Below are 20652 nucleotides of genomic sequence, written 5' to 3' on the forward strand. Positions count from 1 at the left end.
CCACCTCACTAACACTTTAAAGGATGTTTTCAACTAAGAGGTTTTTAGACCATATATTTTTTGTTGTTTGGATAAGTGTTGTACCCTTATCCAGGAATCTGTTATTAGATGTTTCTTTGCAATGAAACATCTTGAAATTAGTTGTCATTTTTCATTTTTGTCAAGAGCCTTTCTCAAAAGTTCGATTCAATCCATAGAACTTCACAAAAGAATCTTTTAAGTCCTCAGTTCTCTTGTGAATGTTAGAGCTGATGGTTTCTTGGGGGCTTACTGGGGATAGTTGTCAAAACTATCACAGGGTATTAGGTTTAGCAATATGATATTATACTTGGTACTGCACAAAGAAGAGTATGTGAATATAACTCCCCATACTTTTATGTGTACATGCTTATCTTTCACTTAACTAACCTGTGTTGATATTAATGGGTGTGGTCAGACATACATCAAATTCTGTAGCTTTTATTAGTGTATTTGGGTTTTTGTTTTAATTTCAGAATTTGTAGTTACAGAACTACAGAACTTAACTATAAAGAAGAATCTATTTAGGATACTACATGTATCTTTAATTTGAAGTTCTAGAAGCTGAGGATAAGGATAAAGTTATTATTTTCATCTAAGTGTCTATTTCCTTGAGGTTCTCTCCTATCTGCAAAACTCCTTAAGTAATTTTGAGTATGATTTTCAACCAGTGCCAAATTGGAGTTGGTGTGGTTAATGGTTTAGTATCGAGTGACATAACATTTATTAGTGCTTTGGTTATGTCTCTGATTTAGGGAAAAACTTTTTGTGGTGCTCTAATTGTTTTCTTTCTAGATATGATACACCAACTTCTAAAAAGAAAGTACGAATTAAAGATCGCAATAAACTTTCTACAGAGGAGCGTCGAAAGTTGTTTGAGCAGGAGGTAGCTCAGCGGGAGGCTCAAAAACAACAGCAGCAGATGCAGAACCTGGGAATGACATCTCCACTGCCCTATGACTCTCTTGGCTACAATGCCCCTCATCACCCCTTTGCTGGCTACCCACCAGGTTATCCCATGCAGGCCTATGTGGATCCCAGCAATCCTAATGCTGGAAAGGTGCTCCTCCCCACACCCAGCATGGATCCTGTGTGTTCTCCTGCTCCTTATGATCATTCTCAGCCCTTGGTGGGACATTCTACAGAACCCCTTGCTGCCCCTCCACCTGTGCCAGTGGTGCCACATGTGGCAGCCCCTGTGGAAGTTTCCAGTTCACAGTATGTGGCCCAAAGTGATGGTGTGGTACACCAAGACTCCAGTGTCACCGTCTTGCCAGTGCCAGCCCCAGGCCCAGTCCAGGGACAGAATTACAGTGTTTGGGATTCAAACCAACAGTCCGTGAGTGTACAGCAGCAGTACTCTCCTGCACAGTCTCAAGCAACCATATATTATCAAGGACAGGCTTGTCCAACTGTCTATGGTGTGACATCACCCTATTCACAGACAACTCCACCAATTGTACAGGTAACTAATTTTGGAAATTCTCTTGTCTGTTTTACTGTCTGTTTATGGGATGTTAAATCTGATGTGAGGGGTAAGTCCTGCCATTGACCACTTTTACATATTGGCTAATTTTATATATACTAGTTATCTGTTGTGTCACAAATTACTTAGCAGTTTAAAACAGTAAGTAATTACTATCTCATAGTTTCTGTGGGTCAGAAATTCAGAAGCAGTTTGGCTGGGTGGTTCTGGCTCAGAGTCATGAAATTATAGTCAAGCTATTAAGCAGGGTTGTAGTCATCTGAAGATTAGACAGGGGATGGAAGGTTTACTTTCAAGCCCACTCACATGGTTGTTAGCTGTCCTTGGTTCCTTACCACTCTCAATAGCGCTGCTTACAACATGCCAGCTGGCTTCCCCAAAAGCAAGTGATCAGCGAGAGAGAGAGAATAACTTTTGAAGTGTATTTTTGTGGTTTTTAATCAAATTTCTTTTCTTTTTTATAAAACCAATACATTAAAAAAAAAAAAGACTCTTTAAGGCATCGTCTTCACCACATTCCTATGTCTCTCCCATCATTCCTCGTCACCCTTTAAAGGTGAATTATTGTGGATGGCGGAGACTCCCAGAGATGTTTCCTGTACGCATTACTTAGTATTGAAGTAACAGAAGTAATTTTTACTTCTGTTCGTATTTTTGTTATGAAGCTGTATCAAAATTTGTTCAAAAGGCCGTGACAGTGTCCTGCTTTAATTCTGAAAACCTTAACTGTATTAACTGCCTTCACTTTTTATGATCTCTTTAACCACATGTTTATATATTTTATGAATTTGTAATTTTGAAGACTTGGAAGTTTTTTTATCCCATGTTTTTCTGTGTAACGTGATTCTTAACCATTTTTCCAAATTACTCTGTATTTTTATGTGTGTGTGTATATATATATATATATATATGCATACATACACGTACACATTTTAACGTCTGTATAATACCACATTTGCTTATAAGGTCGCTGTTTATCCATTTTCCTGGGGTAGTTGTTTAAATTGAAAGTTCTTTTTCATAATTATAAATAATACTGCACTGAACATTCTTATACTTAGTTTTGTGTGTGTTTTTCCTTTCATGTTTGGCTTAAAACTAATGTTATAGGGCTAAATACAGCAGGTAAGAAAATGGGCATTATTGGTTATTGGCTATCAATTTTCTTAGTAGCTTTTTATTGTTGGTGGTGGTGGTGTTTGTTATGCATAATTCTGCCTCCTACAGAATTAAAGACTCTTTAGTAGAGAGCTCAGTGATCTTATGGTTGTTCTTTTAAAATAGAATTAATTTTTTCCATCCCAGTGAGTAAAAGATTGCTCTAGGGTTTAGTCATAGCCTTAAGACTCAAGTATTACAATTTTATTTCGAGTTTTCAGTCTGTTCCTACCAAGGAGTCATTTATTGACTCCCTAATCTGCTTTTCGTGTGCAAGAGTAGTTGATAAATGGACTAAGATGGTTCAGACTATCCTTCCCTTCTTTATGAGATTAGTTGATCAGAGATGATGTTCAACTCTGGGTAATGAGAAGCATAGAGCATGTTGTTAGCGTGTGTATTTTAAGTCCTAGTCTGTCACTTACTGTGTGTCCTGGAGACAGGCACTTAGATTCTTCAGTTTTAGTTTTCTCATTTATTAAATGAGCAGAATGCCTCAGAGTGGTTGAGGTTTGTATGAGATAATGGATATTAGTAATGATAAATTTAAAGCACCATATACCTTGAAGGTTTAATTATAGTTCTTAGTTACCTTAATACTGAGAGTATTGACATTAGTGGGCTGTGAATTACAGCTGATCAAGGTCATCTATCTGGTGTCTGGCTCATATATCTGGTCTATGTTGAGGCCTGTGTTGTTCAAATCAAATATCAACCATACCAACATGAGCTGAGGTATAATAACCTATAATAAGGTATAATAACCTTGACAGTGAAGTAGTATGTGATATGGTATAATATAAATTTGTGAGTGTGTGTACATATGCAGTATCTTTGAAATTTGGAGCAGATGTGTTATCAGAAGGTGACTTTAATTTTTTGCCACAGCTGCTTATTAGACATAAAAGCTCAGTTTTAACTGAGGCCATGTGCTTTATAGTGGTCTTGTGACATTAGAGTGACCTATTCTTAAAAAGTTACACTAAATTACATCTCAAAAAATTGAGTGCTTACACTATAAATTGTTCACATAAGTGAAGTGACTCAGATATAAAGTAATAGCTGTTTTTTTCCCTTTAGAAGTGGGAGCAGAACAATTATGTTTTCCCCTCTATAACATATTGGACCTTCTCTTAAAATTCCCATTAGAAGTCACATTTTAAAGATATTTCTAGACTGGATTTATGTTTGAGAAATTAGCTTTTGTGTAATTTCAAGTCCCTTGTAGGTAGAGCCAATCTCCAACAGACTTTCTTATTTTCCCTCTACTTTTTGACAGTTTGAGTTTCAAACACTATATCTCCAAATGAATGTTGCAATTTTGGGTGTTTTTTGGTTTTTGTTTGTTTAGGTTTTGTTTTTTGTGGTTTCTGTTTTTGTTTTGCAGTGATATTGTTAAGATGTTTTTCGCATTTCCTTTGGGAATTATTTTCAGTATGTGTAACATTCCTTCCTGTTGATGAATTGTTATCCTTTAAATATATCTTTGCATTTTAGAAACATAAAATTTGTCTGGAGCCATATCTAGTAAATACAGGGAATGATCAAGCTGGGTAATGCCATTTCAGTTTAGAAGTTATCTCACAACCAGCATTTGTAGCCAGACTTTTCATGCTAAAGAAACCACAGCTTTGCTACACATTAATTGAATCCTTTAGAGTGTCTCCATGATAAGCCTTACACAACTGTGATCTTGTCAGATAAATTCTTCATGAATGTAGTTTCACTGAGGGTCAAAGAAATTTTACCCTCCAAAATATTAGCATTTTTCTATTTTAGATTTGGGTGTTTAACCTCTTGATCACTCTGAAGATAACATGTTTCATCCTGTTGACAGTTGTTCTCAAAATTAGTATTTTGATCTAGCTTTTAAATTTTTTTTTTCAAAATCAGGATATGAAATGTTTGTCATTCAAAATGTGTGATATAATTGTGAAGCCCTTCCTTTTCTAAATGAGTTAAGGTGACAGTACAGGCACACCTCATTTTATTGTGCTTTGCAGATACTGCATTTTTTACACATTGAAGGTTTGTGGCAACCCTGTGTCAAATTAAGTCTGTTGGCACCATTTTTCCAACAGCATTTGCTTACTTCATGTCTCTGTGTCACAAATTGATAATTTTTGCACTATTTCAGACTTTTTCATTATTATTATATTTGTTACGGTGAGCTGTGATCAGTGATCTTTGACATTACTATTGTAATTGTTTTGGGGTGTCATGAACTGAGCCCATATAAGCCAGCGAGCTTAATCGGTAAATGTTGTGTTCTGCCTGCTCTGCCGACTGGCCATTTTCCGATCTCTCTCCCTCTCCTTGGGCTTCCCTACTCCCTGAGACAAAATAATATTAAAATTAGGCCAATTAATAACCCTACGATGGCCTCTAAATATCAAGTGAAAGGAAGAGTCGTACGTCTCTCACTTTAAATCAAAACCTAGAAATGATGACGTTTAGTGAGGAAAGCAGGTTGAAAGCTGAGATAGGCCAAAAGCTCGGCCTCTTGTGCCAGTTAGCCAAATTGTGAATGCAAAGGAAAAGTTCTTGAAGGAAATTGATAAGAAAGCAAAATAGTCTTATCAGCCTTATTGCTGATATATATGAAGAAAGTTTTAGTGGTCTGGATAGAAGATCATACCAGCCACAACATTCCCTTAAGCCAAAGCCTAATCCAGAACCAGTTCCCTAACTCTCTTCAGTTCTATGAAGGCTGAGATGGGGGAGGAAGCTGCAGAAGAAAAGTTTGAAGCTTAGCAGAGGTTGGTTCATGAGGTTGGAGGAAAGAAGCCATCTCTGCAACATTAAAGTGCAAGGTGAAGCAGCAAGTGCTCATGTAGAAACTGCAGCAAGTTATCCAGAAGATATAGTTGATTCCAACTCTAATTGATAACTTGGAGGGGTTGAAGACTTCAGTGGTGGAAGTAATTGCAGATGTGGTAGAAATAGCAAGTGAACTAAAATTAGAAGCAGAGCCTGAAGATGTGACTGAACTGCTGCAGTCTCATGATAAAACTTGAATGGATGAAGAGTTACTTCTTACAGATGAGCAAAAAAGAAAGTAGTTTCTTGAGATGGAATCTACGCCTGGTAAGGAGGCTGTGAAGATTGTTGAAATGATATCAGAGGATTTAGAATATTACATATATTTAGTTGATAAAGCAGAGGCAAGTTTAAGAAGATTGACTCCAATTTTGAAAGCAGTTCTACTGTGGGTAAAATGCTATCAAATAGCATCACATACTCTAGAGAAATGGTGAAAGGAAGAGTCAGTCAATGTGGCAAAAGCTTCATTGTCTTATTTTAAGAAATTGCCACAACCACCCAGTCAGCAGCCATCAACATCGAGGCCAGACCCTCCACCAGCAGACAGATCATGACTCTCTGAAGGCTCAGAGGATGGTCAGCATTTTTAAGCAGTAAAGCATTTTTAAATTAAGGTATGTACATTGTTTTTTAGACCTAATGTTACTGCACACTGAATAGAGTACAGTATAGTGAAGCATAACTTTTATATGTGCTGGGAAACCAAAATATTCATGTGATTCACTTTTTATTGCAATATTCACTTTATTGCATGTTCTGAAACTGAACCCACAATATCTCTGAGGTATACCTGTAGTAGGAAATGAGGTCAAGGCCTTGGGTAGGAACAAGATGGTCAGGGCTTTGTGAGGATTTGGGCTGTTAGTGTAAATAATGTGAAAATCCACTGGAGCAGTTACAGCAGACTGGCATGATTTGACGTATTTTAAGAGAATCACTGTGATTGCTCTGGGTGAAGAGATTGTGGGAGTCAAGGGCAGAAGTAGGGAGATCAGTTAAAAGACTGTTGAATAATCTAGGCAAGAGAATATGGCCACTTATACTGGAATAGTAGAAGGAGAGATGTAAGAAATGATCAGATTTTATTTTTATGTATTTTTATATATATATATACATACACACATATATATAAACTCATACATACAGATACACATACACATGTACATACATATATAAAAAATTCAGAGCCAACAGAATTTGCCAATCGATTAGATTAGGAGAGTGGGTCAGAAAGAAATTAAATTTGGGATTCGTTACAGTATCTGGTGTTTGGCTTAGTGGGTTGGGAAAATTCCAATTTATCCATCTGTCCTCTTCAGCCTCCCAGAAACTGTTTCTACTCAGAATCAGGGTTACCAGCACATATGTGTTAACCTCCTACATGCACAGTAACTTGCCTCTTGAGGATGCTTCCTTCTGGGCGTTGGCCCTTAGAAACTTCCTTGGAAACTTAACTTTCCAGATAAATTGGTGATCATAGAATAGAGCCCGGTTAGATATGTTTTGTTTTATGGTTTATTTTATCAAAGTTAAAGTAGAACTTTAAGAATTATTTATATTTTATCTTTAGAGTATGCTTTTTAATTTGTTAAGCAGTATTTGGTCATCTTTGTTGCTAATACTTCTTTGGTACTGACTTCTGATTCAGTATTGTCTGGTTATATGTCAGTGTTGAAAAGTGTTCTGGATTTAATCAAATTTCAGGCTTTGGGACAGGAGTTAGGTGAGGAGATAAATTTCTACAAAATTTTTGATGTTGCACATATTTCCCATCTTGTATCCAAATACCTAGAGATGAAAATATTTCTAAGGTATACATTTTTCTCTCAGCTTCGTGATACTATTCTGACAGTTCTGCTTTGACAGTTAGCATTGAATCTGGTTTATGATATGTGTAGATTAAGCTGTTTGCAATACTGAATCATGTATTGTATTCTTCCTCTTTCTGTGTGTCTTCTCAGTAATTATTCATCCAGAAATCTGCTGGGCAGCTATATTTACCTATTCAGACTCCTTGGGTCTTTACTGGTATCATTTGGAATAATTATATTTTGATTATATTTTGTATTTTGAGTACTTATCAATTAATACTTCTGAATCATTTTACCTGATAGAATCTCAGTTTATAGGGTCAAAATCTGTCCTTAAGGGACTTCCCTGGTGGCGCAGTGGTTAAGAGTCCGCCTGCCAATGCAGGGGACATGGGTTCGAGCCCTGGTCCGGGAAGATCCCACATGCTGCGGAGCAACTAAGCCCGTGCACCACAACTACTGAGCCTGCGCTCTAGAGCTTGTGCTCCGCAACAAGAGAAGCCACTGCAATGAGAAGCTCACGCACCACAACGGAGAGTAGCCCCTGCTCGCTGCAACTAGAGAAAGCCCGTGCACAGCAATGAAGACCCAGTGCAGCCAAAAAATAAATTAAATAAATAAATAAATAAATATTAAAAAAAAAAAATCTGTCCTTAAATACGTATCTGTTCAGCTCCTTGGTAGTCATCACCTTTTAACAAAACAAGGTTGTTTTCAGGACTTCTTGTCACTTCTTTAAACAGTTTTTCTATCGTAATTTCAGAGTAGGTTTAAGTCCTAGCTAGCCATGGTACTTATTTGTTGTATAACTCCAGGTGTGGGAGATACACCCACCTCTGATGGTGGTCAGGATTGAGTGAGATAATATATGCAAAAGGGCTTTTCTGCTTGATAAAGCACTATGTATATAAATCAGTGTGTCATAAGGATTTTAGATACATTGAATTCTGCTGTCTTTCTTATAGAAACCTACAAAAAGCTAGAAAACTAGTTTAAAATTTGATCACCTTCAACTTCCTCTACTGTGGATCACTCCTTTTGACCTTTTCTGGTCAAAACAAGCTGTTAGTTATTAGGAATTGGTAGTTAAAATGCTCTCTGTAAAGAGCATTGTGTGGAGCTCTTTCTCAGATATCCTAGGAGTAGCACTTCAGTTGTTATTCAAGTCTCATTGAAGCCAAACAATTGGACGGGTTTCATGAGTACTCCACCCCACCCCCATCCCCACCTCCGCCTCAAAAAAGTTTTCTAACTTTTTATGATAAAGTAAAATCAAAGTAAGTAAATGACTTAGGGAATTATTCAAAAAAGAAAAAAAGTTCGAAGTAAAAGATTGTTTTACACATTTGTAGTAAAATATTCACATTGAAAGTTAAAAAAAAATTAATGGATGTATCTTCCAATAAGATTTGTCAACTTCAAAGTCAGATACTGCTTATTAAGAGCTAGAAAACTATAAATTGTGAATTTCTTCATTTTATCTTTTAGAGTTATGCCCAGCCAAGTCTTCAGTACATCCAGGGACAACAGATTTTCACAGCTCACCCACAAGGAGTGGTGGTACAGCCAGCCACAGCCGTGACTACAATAGTTGCACCAGGGCAGCCTCAGCCCTTACAGCCAGTAAGAAATATTTTGGTTGCTAAAACTCTCCTTGGCTACCTACCTTATCTTTAGAAAGATTACTTTTTGTTTGGTTTAGTTAGGGGGTTTTTTTACTCCTTTTTTGTTTGTTTGTTTTTTATAAAAATTTTTGTAGTCGCCAGTTTCACTCAAGTGCCTGTGTACCCTGAGGGAGCACTACTCCACAGTTTTGTCAATTAAAAAAAATTCTGTGGAACTTACAGCTATGTTAATTTATATGTACTTTGCCCTTAGGATCCTTTTTATTTGTAATTTAAACTGATTGATCTTGTATTCTTATACTTTGCTATGAATTTCTGAAGTAATAGTTTTCTAGACTAGCTCCATCATTATTTATGGAGAACTAGACTATGATACTGTACTGAGGACTAGAGATATAAAATTGAATGATATAGTTCACTTTACATGTTGTACAATATATATTGAAAGAAGCTTTTGGTATTCTGCAACATATGTAGAAGGATATGATGAAATCTTGATGAAATGCTGTTTTTAGATGAAATGGGAAATAGGAGCTGGCACTAGAAGCAGTTGAGAAACTAAACATGACCAAATTAGCAGTTTAGAATACTGACAATTCCAGAGAAGGCTCTTGTTGCATTCTGGTGAGTGATGGTGGCTTTTCGATAAGTAGGGCAGTTGGTGGAGATGGAGTAAAAAGACTACATGTGAAACACTTAGAAATAAGACAGTGTGTATGGCAGGTATTTGAGGGCTTGCTATGAATTGGGTCCTTCTAGGCATTTTGAAAACAAACGTAAGATTCCATTCCTGTGCTTAAAAGCTGACATTCCAGTAAGAGAGATGAGGATCACAATGAATAATACTAAAAGTAGTCAACGTTTAGTGTCATGAAATATGCAGATAGAATTTGAGGAGGGGAAAAAATTATTCCCAAATTGGAGAAGGATTGGTAATCTAGTAGATATTGAATAATTTGGAATATTCTTAAGTGACACGAAAGCTTAGGGAAAAGAGATCACCTTATAGGCTAGATAGAGGACTACAGGAATGGAGGAAGTGAAACTTAAGTGGGGCCAACAAAAAGCAGCTCTGTGAAGTAAGGCTTGGGGGGTATTCACAAAGCAGCCATGCTCGGAGACTTAGGTTTGCTTAAAAGTGGCCATGTTTTATCTGAGCCTGGGATCTCAGGTTCCGCTTTAACTGCTCAAGCAAGGGTAAAGTTGGAAATTTTTTTCTTTATTAACTGGCTTACATAGAATGAACAATTAAGGGTATATATCCTTATCGTGATTATATCATCAATTTACTAGAGCTGCTTTAACAAAATACCACAGACTACGTAGCTTAACTAACAAATTCATTTTTTATAGTCTCGGAGCCTGCAGGTCTAAAACCAAGGTGTCAGCAGGTTTGCTGTCTCCTGAGGCTGCTCCTGTTTTGCAGATGGCTGCTTTCTCACTGTGCCCTCACCTGGTCTTTTCTCTGCGCCCATTCCCTGATGCCTCTTCCACTTCTTATAAGGACACCAGTCCTGTTGCGTTAGGGCCACACTCTCGTGACCTCATTTAACCTTAATTACCTATTGAAAGGTGCTGTCTTCAAATACAATCACACTGGGGGTTAGGGCTTCATATGAATTTGGGGGAAGCACAATTCAGTTTATAACAGTGATTATGAAGTTTTTATGTTTTTCAAAATGTGGCATTAAATTTTTAAAAGCTATTTATTTGAAAAAATTTTTCAATTAAACTAAAAAACAAAAAGCTGTTCACCCATTTCTATATTTTTTAAATATAAATATGAGGTTTCAAACATTACAAAAAATATATAATGGATAAATGTTAACATTCTATCATATTTGCTTCTATCTAAAGCCCATTCAGCTAACTGGTATCTTGGAGTTGGTTATATGCCATTTAGCATTGGTTTTTTTTAAGGTTGAAAAATATTGTTCTAGTTAATGAGCTGCTGAATATTTTAAAATATGGTGTATTGGATGGTGAACTCGGAGCCTGCTGTGAATTTTCTGATAGATCCCTAAAGCTCTTCGTATACACTGTCTCTGATCATTTCCCAGATTGTACCTTTACTTTTTATCTTTTTTTAAAAGAAGAGGTAGATGTGTGTTTTTACATACTGCTTAAGTAGACTATTTTTGTCCTTTTCAGCCAGATTAAAAGAAATGTCACTGATCAAGAACTTGTGTGTCTTTTTAGCCTGAAATGGTTGTGACAAATAATCTCCTGGATTTACCACCCCCATCTCCTCCCAAACCAAAAACCATTGTCTTACCTCCCAACTGGAAGACAGCCCGAGACCCAGAAGGGAAGATTTACTACTACCATGTGATCACAAGGTAAGAATTGCTGTCTGAGCACCCCCAAATCAGCTTTCAGTTGGTCAAAGAAGCTGCCACTGTAAGGGGAGTTTTATGGTTATAGACTCTTTATTAGCTGTTAACTGTGCCTGAGGGCTGCTGGTTTTCCAGAATCCCATCATAAATGTTATGACATATGTTAGACTTTGGTCCTTTTTAGGTATGTTCTGGTGTTTTTAATCTGCAAGACTCTTGGAGAAAACTAAGGAATTTATTTTATTTTATTTATTTATTTGGTTGTGCCAGGTCTTAGTTGCAGCAGGCGGCCTCCTTAGTTGAGGCATGTGAACTCTTAGTTGCAGCATGTGGGATCTGGTTCCCTAACCAGGGATTGAACTGGGGCCCCCTGTGTTGGGAGCGCGGAGTCCCAACCACTGTGCCACCAGGGGAACTAAGGAATTTTTTTAGAAAATGGTAATGACTTCATCTAACATTGTAGATAATCAGGGGTCATGGGCAAACCTTTTCTGTAAAAGGCCAGATAATAAATATTTTAGGCTTTGCTTGCCAAACATTCTTTGTCACAACTGTTCAGTTCTTCTATTGTTGTGTAAGCAGCCATAGACAATACATAAATGAATGGGTATGTCTCTGTTCCAATAAAACTTTATTTGGTTCGTGAGCCATAGTTTGATGACTCCTGCAATTTATGTAAAAAACCTGATTTATCTTTTTCTGAGAATTAAAAGAATATATTTTAGGCAGATAGCTTTATGTGAATATATGTGTTTTCTGTGTGTGTATGTATGTATTCATTGGTATATAATGTGAATATATGTGTTTTCTGTGTGTGTATGTATGTATTCATTGGTATATAATGTGAGTTATTGGGGTGCATGTTTTGTCATCTGCTTTGTTTACCAATCTATTTATAGAACTTTCTGTATCAATTAATGAAAAATTACATTATTTTTAATACTTGCATATTTGTTGCAGGGCTCAGCAAACTATGTCCATGGGCTACTTGTTTTGGTAAATAAAGTTTTTTTGGAACACAGCCACACCCATTTATTTAGGAATTGTTGATGGCTACTTTCATACTCCAATGACAGTAGACTAGTTGTGACAGAGATCATTTGGTCCACAAGGTCAAGGGTATTTACTCTCTGATCCTTTATAGAAGAAGTTTGCCTAACCCCTGCTCTTCTGTATGGCTATACCAAATTTTGTTTAACCCACCCTGATTGATGGATTTTCACTATTTTATATATAACTCTAAACCTGGACATCCTTACAGACACTAATACTAATCTTACTGCCTTCTTCAGGCAGATTCTTAGAGGCAAAATACTTGATCAAAAGAGATACACATTTTAAGTTGGTAAGTATTGTCAGCTTACCATTAAAAAAAAAAATCGTACCAATTTAGACTCCCACAAAAGGTACACAAAAGTGCCTTTTTCTTCATGTAGGTTCTTTAACTCATGTAAAATAGTAGATGAGAAATCTTATTTTCAATTCTTTTATTTTTGAGATGGAACGTCTTCTTTAGATTATTGGCTATTTGTATCTTTTGTGAATTGTTTGTTTGGGGCATCTACCCATTTTCTCTCAGCATTGTTAATCTCTTTATCAAGAATATTGCAAATGTTTTTGTTTGTAATGTCTTGTGACATGAAGAAGTTAAAAATTTCATGCAGTCAGATATTTTCCCTTTATGTATTCTACTTAGAAAGGTCTTCATTACTCCCATAAAAATACATTTATAAAACAAGCCCTTGGGACTTCCCTGGTGGCACAGTGGTTAAGCATCCCCCTGCCAGTGCAGGGGACATGGGTTTAATCCCTGGTCCGGGAAGATCCCCCATGCCGCGGAGCAACTAAGCCCGTGCGCCACAACTACTGAGCCTGCATTCTAGAGCCCGCACACCACAACTAATGAGCCCACACGCCACAACTACTGAGGCCTGCGAGCTCTAGGGCCCGCGTGCCGCAACTACTGAGCCCGCGTGCTGCAACTACTGAATCCTGCATGCCTAGAGCCTGTGCTCCACAACAAGAGAAGCCACTGCAATGAGAAGCCCGCTTGCCGCAACTAGAGAAAGCCCACGCGCAGCAATGAAGATCCAGTGCAGCCAAAAAAAAACAAAAAAACAAGCCTTTGTTATGCTGCTGACTGAAAGTGTTGTGACTTTAAAAACCAGTGTCTGCAAATTTTACCAGAACTTTGTTTTTTCAATACCAAAGCAAGCTTTTTAATGGACTATCACTTTTCAAAAAAAAAAAAAATTGTATTTCTTATTTATGTGTGTAATTTTTCCATCTTTTTTTCTAGGTTTTCCTTAACTAGCACCTAAGAGCATTAATACCTCCTGCTCTGTTTAATTCCCATAATAAAACCCACAGCTGCTTGTGGTTCTTTGATTACAATAGAAATCTTGAGCCCATTTTATAATTAGTTCTATCGGTCAGAGATAAACCTATTTTCATAATCATCTGCAAAACTGATTTACATCAAATGCCTTTAATGTTGCTAACTAAAGATTGCTGTGGTAGGAAAGCACAGGACTGTAATGGCAGGATAGACCTGTCAGATACGTCGCTAGCTTCTTGGAGGCTTTTGACGTTTTAAGTGATTCCCCTTAGAGCATTTCCTGTGACAGCTGACTTCTGACTCCCGAATAGAATTTCCTTACTTCCACATGTTACTTCACAGATCTAGCTTAAAAAAAAACAAAACCACCTTTGCCTGCTAACTTTCAAAACAGCCATAAACATGCAATGAGGGAATTCCCTGGTCGGGAACTAATTTCCCCAAGAGCTACGCGGCGTGGCCAAAAAAAAAAAAAACATGCAAAGAGTTAACGTGATTGAGCTCTTTTTTTGTAGCCAGCTGAAAATATTTTTAGCAGAGGGCACAAGGTTTTAACCTGTACATCTTTTCCATGCTGTAAGTCATCAAGCCAGAGGGGCAAAACTACAAACAAGAAGACTCCTAAGGCAAGAAACAGTTTTCTCACATGATCAAGGATTGTGAGGAGGGTGTTGTGATTTATTTTATTTTGCTCCGGGTACATGCTAGGTACAGTCATGATTGATCACCTGCAGAGGGGTGGCATAGGCAGGCACCTACTCCATGTACTTTCCTTAGACTTTGCTGAATCCTGTTTTCAGGACATTAATAGTCAGGTGAGAGACAAAGATGTTTGGTTTTACTGTTGTCTTTGATACCCAGCAAATGTTGCCACAGCATTGGCTACAGAAATACAGTGGGCTAAAAACAATGTATGTCTCTGGGATAGAATCATTGCTGCTGGGAAGAATGTCTCTGTCTTATGGAGCTGACTTGTTCTATGTTTCATTGCATGTTGTATATTATGTATACATGAGCAGAGATACATATGCCAGAGTTCTCTGTTTTCTGGCCATGACAGCATGGCTGTTCTTACCTTCTTCTAGGCAGACTCAGTGGGATCCTCCTACTTGGGAAAGCCCAGGAGATGATGCCAGCCTTGAGCATGAAGCTGAGATGGACCTGGGAACCCCAACATATGATGAAAATCCCATGAAGGTGAGTGTGGCTTACAGATATGTTTCCTGATCATTTGGGATTCTTTGTCTTGTCATTTTGTAGAGTCAGTAGCCACGTTATCTTGGAATTCTATTTTTCTTATTGTTCTGGAGAATTATGCATATAAAAAAATGCTTGGAGGTGGTAGGACGTGCAAACAATACAGAAGTATGGTATATAGAACAAAAAATAAAAGCCCTTAATTTCTATTTAGTTGCTCCCCTTTCATCATACTTCCCTCTCCGGAGATAAATACTGTTAACTTTTTAGTGCACAGGTTCTCAACCAAGAGCAGTTTTGCTCCTCAGGAGACTTTTGATAATATTTAGAGACATTTTTGGTTGTTACAGCTGTGGAGATGCTACTAGCTTCTAGTGTGTACGGAGGCCGGAGAAGCCACTAAACATCTTAGAGTGCACAGGATAATCCCCCACAACAAAGAACTGGCCCAAATGTCAGTAGTGCCAAAGTTGCAAAACCTTGCTTTGTTGTATGTTCTTCCAGACCTTTATGGAAAACACACACAGGTGTTTTTCTTTCTTTTCATTTTAAACATACAAATATAATCATAGTATTCTTATTCCATTATAACTTCCTTTAATATATCTTAGCTCTTTCCCTGTAGATTACAGCATTCTTCTTAATGTTATGTTTCTTTTAAATGTGTTTTTTCTGTTTAACTGCAGTCTTTCTTAGTCTGCTTTAATGTCCTGCCATTTTGGGATTGGTGGGTCTGGAAAGAAGTTAAACTGGTTGCATTAAAACCTCACCAAAAAAGTATAACTGGGCCCCCCCTTTTTTTAAGATTTGAAACTGAGATATTTTACTCTGGAAATACTATTCTAGAGTAAAGCGAAATAGCTTATTCCTCATCTCTCCTTCTAACAAGAGAGTAATCAGGATTAGAGGTCATGTAAATCAGTGTGACTCTCAATGCTTGAATTAAAAATTTTTATCCTTTTCCACTTGGAACAGGACTCACTGTCTCCAAGGATGTGGTGTCTTGAATGAAATCAAAGACAATATATCTATGCTCTAAGATTTGAATAGTATTTAATTTTGAAAATAAGAGACACTTAACTAGTTAAGTCAGTGGAAAGAGGTGGAAGAGGGAAGGAAGGAATGGGAGAAAGAAAGTGGAAACAAATCCATACCTCCTTTTATATTTTATTCACTTTGGGGGAAATGTTTTTCTTTCTTCAGCATTATATTTAGCATTCCTTTAGTCTGAAGAATTTCCTTCTTTTTTTTTTTTTTTTTATAAATTCTATCCACTTTTTAAAAAATTTATTTATTTGGCTGCGTCAGGTCTTAGTTGCGGCATGTGGGAATCTTCCGTTGAGGTGTGCGGGCTCTTTGTTGCAGTGCACGGGCTTCTCTCTAGTTATGGCACGTGGGCTCAGTGGTTGCAGTGTGCAGGTTTAGTTGCCCCGTGGCATGTGGGATCTTAGTTCCCTGACCAGGGATCGAACCTGTGTCTCCTTCATTGGAAGGCGGATTCTTAACCACTGGACCACCAGGGAAGTCCCAGTCTGAAGAATTTCCTTTAATATTTTGAGTATTTCAAGTCTAATTGTGATGAGCTCTCTCATTTTTGTTTGTCTGAAAAGGTCCTTATATACCTCTTTTTCTTAATATATTTTATTTTCAGACAGTTTTAGGTTCCCTTTAAATTTGAGCAGAAAGTACAGAGTTTCCATACACCCCCTGTCATCACACATGCGTAGCGTCCTCCACTATCAACAGCCTGCCAGAGTATGGTACATTTATTGCAATCAGTGAATCTACATTATTATCACTCAAAGTCTGTAGTTCGCATTAGTGTTCTTGGTATTGTACATTCTGTGGGTTTTGACAAATGTGTAATGGCATGTATCCACCATTATCGTCTACAGAATAGTTTCACTGCATTGAAAATCCTCTGTGCTCCCCCTATTCATCTCGTCCTCTGTCCCCGCCTCCCCCCATCCCCATCCCTATCCCTGACAACCTCTGATCTTTTATACTGTCTCCAGTTTTGCCTTTTATAGAATGTCACATATTTGGACTTGTAGCCTTTTCAGATTTGCTTCATTCACCTAGCAATATACATTTAAGGTTCTTCCATGCCTTTTCATGGCTTGGTAGCTCATTTCTTTTTAGCATTGAATAATATCCGATTGTTAGATGTGCCACATTTTATTTATCCATTCACCAGTTGATGGACATTTGGGTTGTTTCCACTCTTTGGCTGTTATGAATAATGGTATATGAACAATTGTGTACAAATCTTTGGATATACATTTTCAGTTCTCTTGGGTAGATACCTAGGAGTGGAATTGCTGGGTCAAAGTTAGACAGTCTATGTCTAACTTTTTAAGAAACTGTCAAACTGTTTTCTAAAGTTGCTATATCATTGTACATTTCTACCGGCAGTGTATGAAGTTTCTGTGGGAGAGTTTTTATAGGGACAGGTACCTAAGGGAAAAAACCCCGTAACTGTCATGTTCTTCCAGTAAAAAAACTATCTGGATGTTCATTCACTCTCTTAGCTTCTTAGGCTTTTGTCTCTGGCTTGTCAGCTTTACCTTTTCTTGTATTTCTAATGAGAAAATATAAATGAAGTCATCTATTTTGTTATTAACCCTTTGATAGTTTATGAAGGAACAAATGAGTTTTGATATTCCAACCAACCTTGCCATGATGCACAAGTTGAAGGCTTGAGGTGTCAGTCTTTGGATTTCTTTCTAGACCATTGTCTCTATCATTAGGACCTAGTCTGACTTGGATAGCCAGGGACTTATTTGGATCTAACCTTCCTAACCAGTTTACTACTGTATTCACCTAGCTAGCATCTCAGACAGGAGAAGGATGCCTGTGGGTTATGTGTTTATTCCTTCTGCTCCAATTTTTTTTTTTTTTGTCTTTAGGGCCTTCATTTAGATTTTAAAGCCCTTGGAGATGAAGACTGTAACATTGTAAATTCTCATTAATTCACAGGCCTTGTGTAAGGTATTACAGATAGAAAGAGAAATAAATCTGAGTACTAATCTTCATGAAGTTCAATCTAAGGAAATAACCACATCTATAAACCAAGAACACAACAGGATAATTGCTGTAGTAGAAGTATGTACAGAATGCTATGGGAACACAGTGATTAATGGTCTAAGAAAATGCACTAGTGATATGTCACAGAAAACATGATTTTACCTATAGCTAAGGTGAGCAAGAAAGAGGATTCTGGGCAAATAAAGCCGTTTTTGCAAAGGTATAAAGTCAGTACAAGACAGAGCCTATATAGGGAACAATAAAAATAATTTGGTTATGGTGGGAATTTGGATACATATGGGGTAGGTAGTGAGCAAGACAAAAATATGGAAAAGTAGGTCAGATTTAAATTGTCTAAGATCTTGGTGTCCTACCAATGTGATTATTGTATGCTTAAAAGCCAGTGAATGCTTTTAAAGCAGCAAGACAGGCAATCAAATATGTGTCCCTTGAGTGAAACAGGCCCATTTGAAAAGGTGAGATTGGTAGCATTGGAGATCAGATTGAAGACTATTTTAATAGTTTAGGCAAAGTGAGGAACCTAAGGATGGAGATGTTGAAGATGCATGCAAAGGCATCTGAGAGGCATCATTTGGGGCTAAGCAAACAAGTGGATATGGAAGAGGCAAGGCATGGCCTGCCAGTTTCTTGGAAGTGTCATAGAGATGATTTGTTCCTGTCCTCTCACTTCCTGCACGCCCTCTCCCATGCCTCATTTGACAAAACTAAGGTGTGGTGTATAGTTCCTGATCTAGAACCAAACTGAAATTATTTTGCTCTTTTTGTTACCAAAGGTGGCAGCAACTTCAAAACAGAATATACTGAGTTTTTATTATTTTCAAGGATCTTTCTTTCTTAACCTTTTAACTGGTGTGTACAGGTTCGTGTGTTGCAGAATTTAGGTTGAATCATGTGTAGTGTTTCTGATACCTCAACTTCTTCTGGACCAGGAAAGCTCCTAGAGAGAGCTCAGGGGATTGTGTGTTTTTAAAGCCCTACAACCTCACCACATCAGAGATTAAATTAGAAATGCACTGGAATTATTTAGCTTTCTGAACACATACCCCATTCAGAGCGAAGCAGAACATTCCTGTTTACACAGTGCCCTCACTGAGAGCCTGGCCTCTTCTATAGGAGCCAGAGCCTTGAGATCATTGTTATACCTTAAGGGGCTTTCTGTACTCATTGCTGCTGCTACTCATTTCTGAGATCCACAAGACAGCAGCTGAGGGTGTGTTGAAATTACCTTGGCTTATTCAGGCAATTCTTGATCCCTTGCTACATGAGGTCTTATTGTGAAGCACACCCACGCTCTACTGCTAGAAAAAATAACCACAAAATATCAAAGCAAAACATTTGAAAACAGAGTTATTTGCGTTTTGTTTCCTAAAACCAGAGGTAGAATCTGTATGTGCTTTCTACCCTGCCCTCCCTTTCCTGCTCCCACAGCCACAGAAAGAAAGTAGAAAAGTAGAAAATACGCAAAGCTTTTATAACAAGTCAGGGAAAGCTGATGTATAGAAGCCCAAAAGCCAGGGGAGTGCCACCTTTCTCTGGAGCCAGTCCGGAGCAGAGGGAGTTGAACAGTCCCTTCATCACCAGCACCTTCATACTGTTTCTGGAAAGAGAGGAATCAGAAGTGGGGGTAGGTTGAAATAATTTTGTGCTCTAAGCAGCTAGCAAAAAAATGAAGTACCTGTAATGCCAACTGCTTCTACATCCATCTGAAGTGAGTTGCATTCAAAGGGGAATGCTCATAATCTTTTCCATGGAAAAGTACATTTACTAGGAAGGGGCTTGATGACTGGTGGTGAGCAAAGGTATGGGGAGATGGCCTTGATGGCAGGTGCTCTGAATGCCAGGGCTGCTGGCCCCTCACCTCTCAGCAGTGCCTAACCAGGCGGGGGGCAGGGGGACTGGCAGCCTCCCCCTTGCAGTGCTGGAAGGGAGCATTCCTAGGTTTGTCATCATCTTAGCATCTTGGGACAGAGTATCTTCTGTCTTAGGATCTACTCATCTGTTCACTGACTTGCATGACCCTCATCTCCTCCCCCGCAACACCTTGATACCTCTTTAGTCTTTCCATTCCTGAACCGAGGATACCAACCTTTAAGGAGCGTCTCTTGCATGCTGAGACTGTCTCCTACAGTCTAGGGGACTTGGATGAGGAGCATGGTATTTGGACCATGGTTGTGTGGCTAAAGCATTTTGCCTTTGTCCAGGAGTCCTAGAATGTCAGAGACAGGAGAGGTGGAGCCCGTTGAGACTGGGCCTCTCTTGACAGTGTGGGATACTGCAGCTCAGAACAGGGACCTGAGTGGTCCAAATCACACAGCACATTTCTCTGCAGAGAAGGTGACCCTGAAACAAATGTTTAGCTACATCAAGGATGTAGCTTTCACTTAGGGTAGAGAATTAGAACTTGGTTTATAGGAGCGAGGCCAGTGCCAGATGACAAGATTTAAACATGAAGTGAGAGTGGTAACAGCAGCTAAGTTGACTCCAGGCCATGTCCCTTTAAGATTCTAATACCAAGAGTCAGGCATCCCAGTTGCGGGAAAGAAGGGAGGTTCTGGAAGAGCAGGGCATCACTGACCTGACCTCTCATTCCCACACTGTGGTGTTTTCCATTTCTAGACCTCAAAAAAGCCTAAGACAGCAGAAGCAGACACCTCCAGTGAGCTGGCTAAGAAAAGCAAAGAAGTATTCAGAAAAGAGGTAAGGTTTGGTGGGATGTGGACACTAAGTTCTGAAGGCTTAAACTGAGACTCTTTCTTTCTCATCCTAAGTGTGCACAGCTGTTTGTAGTACTAGGTGGCCCTGCCTTTGGGTG

General features: G+C 38.2%; 1 protein-coding gene across 2 annotated transcripts in view; it reads left to right on the forward strand.

Annotated features, from left to right (window-relative positions):
• SETD2 (SET domain containing 2, histone lysine methyltransferase) overlaps positions 1-20652 on the forward strand; it is a 117246-nt gene that overhangs the window by 93579 nt on the left and 3015 nt on the right. For both annotated transcript variants that reach the window (XM_068556973.1, XM_068556974.1), the window contains exons 15-19: positions 814-1483; positions 8785-8919; positions 11121-11260; positions 14681-14792; positions 20457-20537. In XM_068556973.1, coding sequence (XP_068413074.1) covers positions 814-1483; positions 8785-8919; positions 11121-11260; positions 14681-14792; positions 20457-20537 — 1138 coding nt within the window. The remainder of the gene's footprint in view (positions 1-813; positions 1484-8784; positions 8920-11120; positions 11261-14680; positions 14793-20456; positions 20538-20652) is intronic.

This window comes from Eschrichtius robustus, chromosome 12 (genome assembly GCF_028021215.1).
Source record: "Eschrichtius robustus isolate mEscRob2 chromosome 12, mEscRob2.pri, whole genome shotgun sequence".
Lineage (NCBI taxonomy): Eukaryota > Metazoa > Chordata > Mammalia > Artiodactyla > Eschrichtiidae > Eschrichtius > Eschrichtius robustus.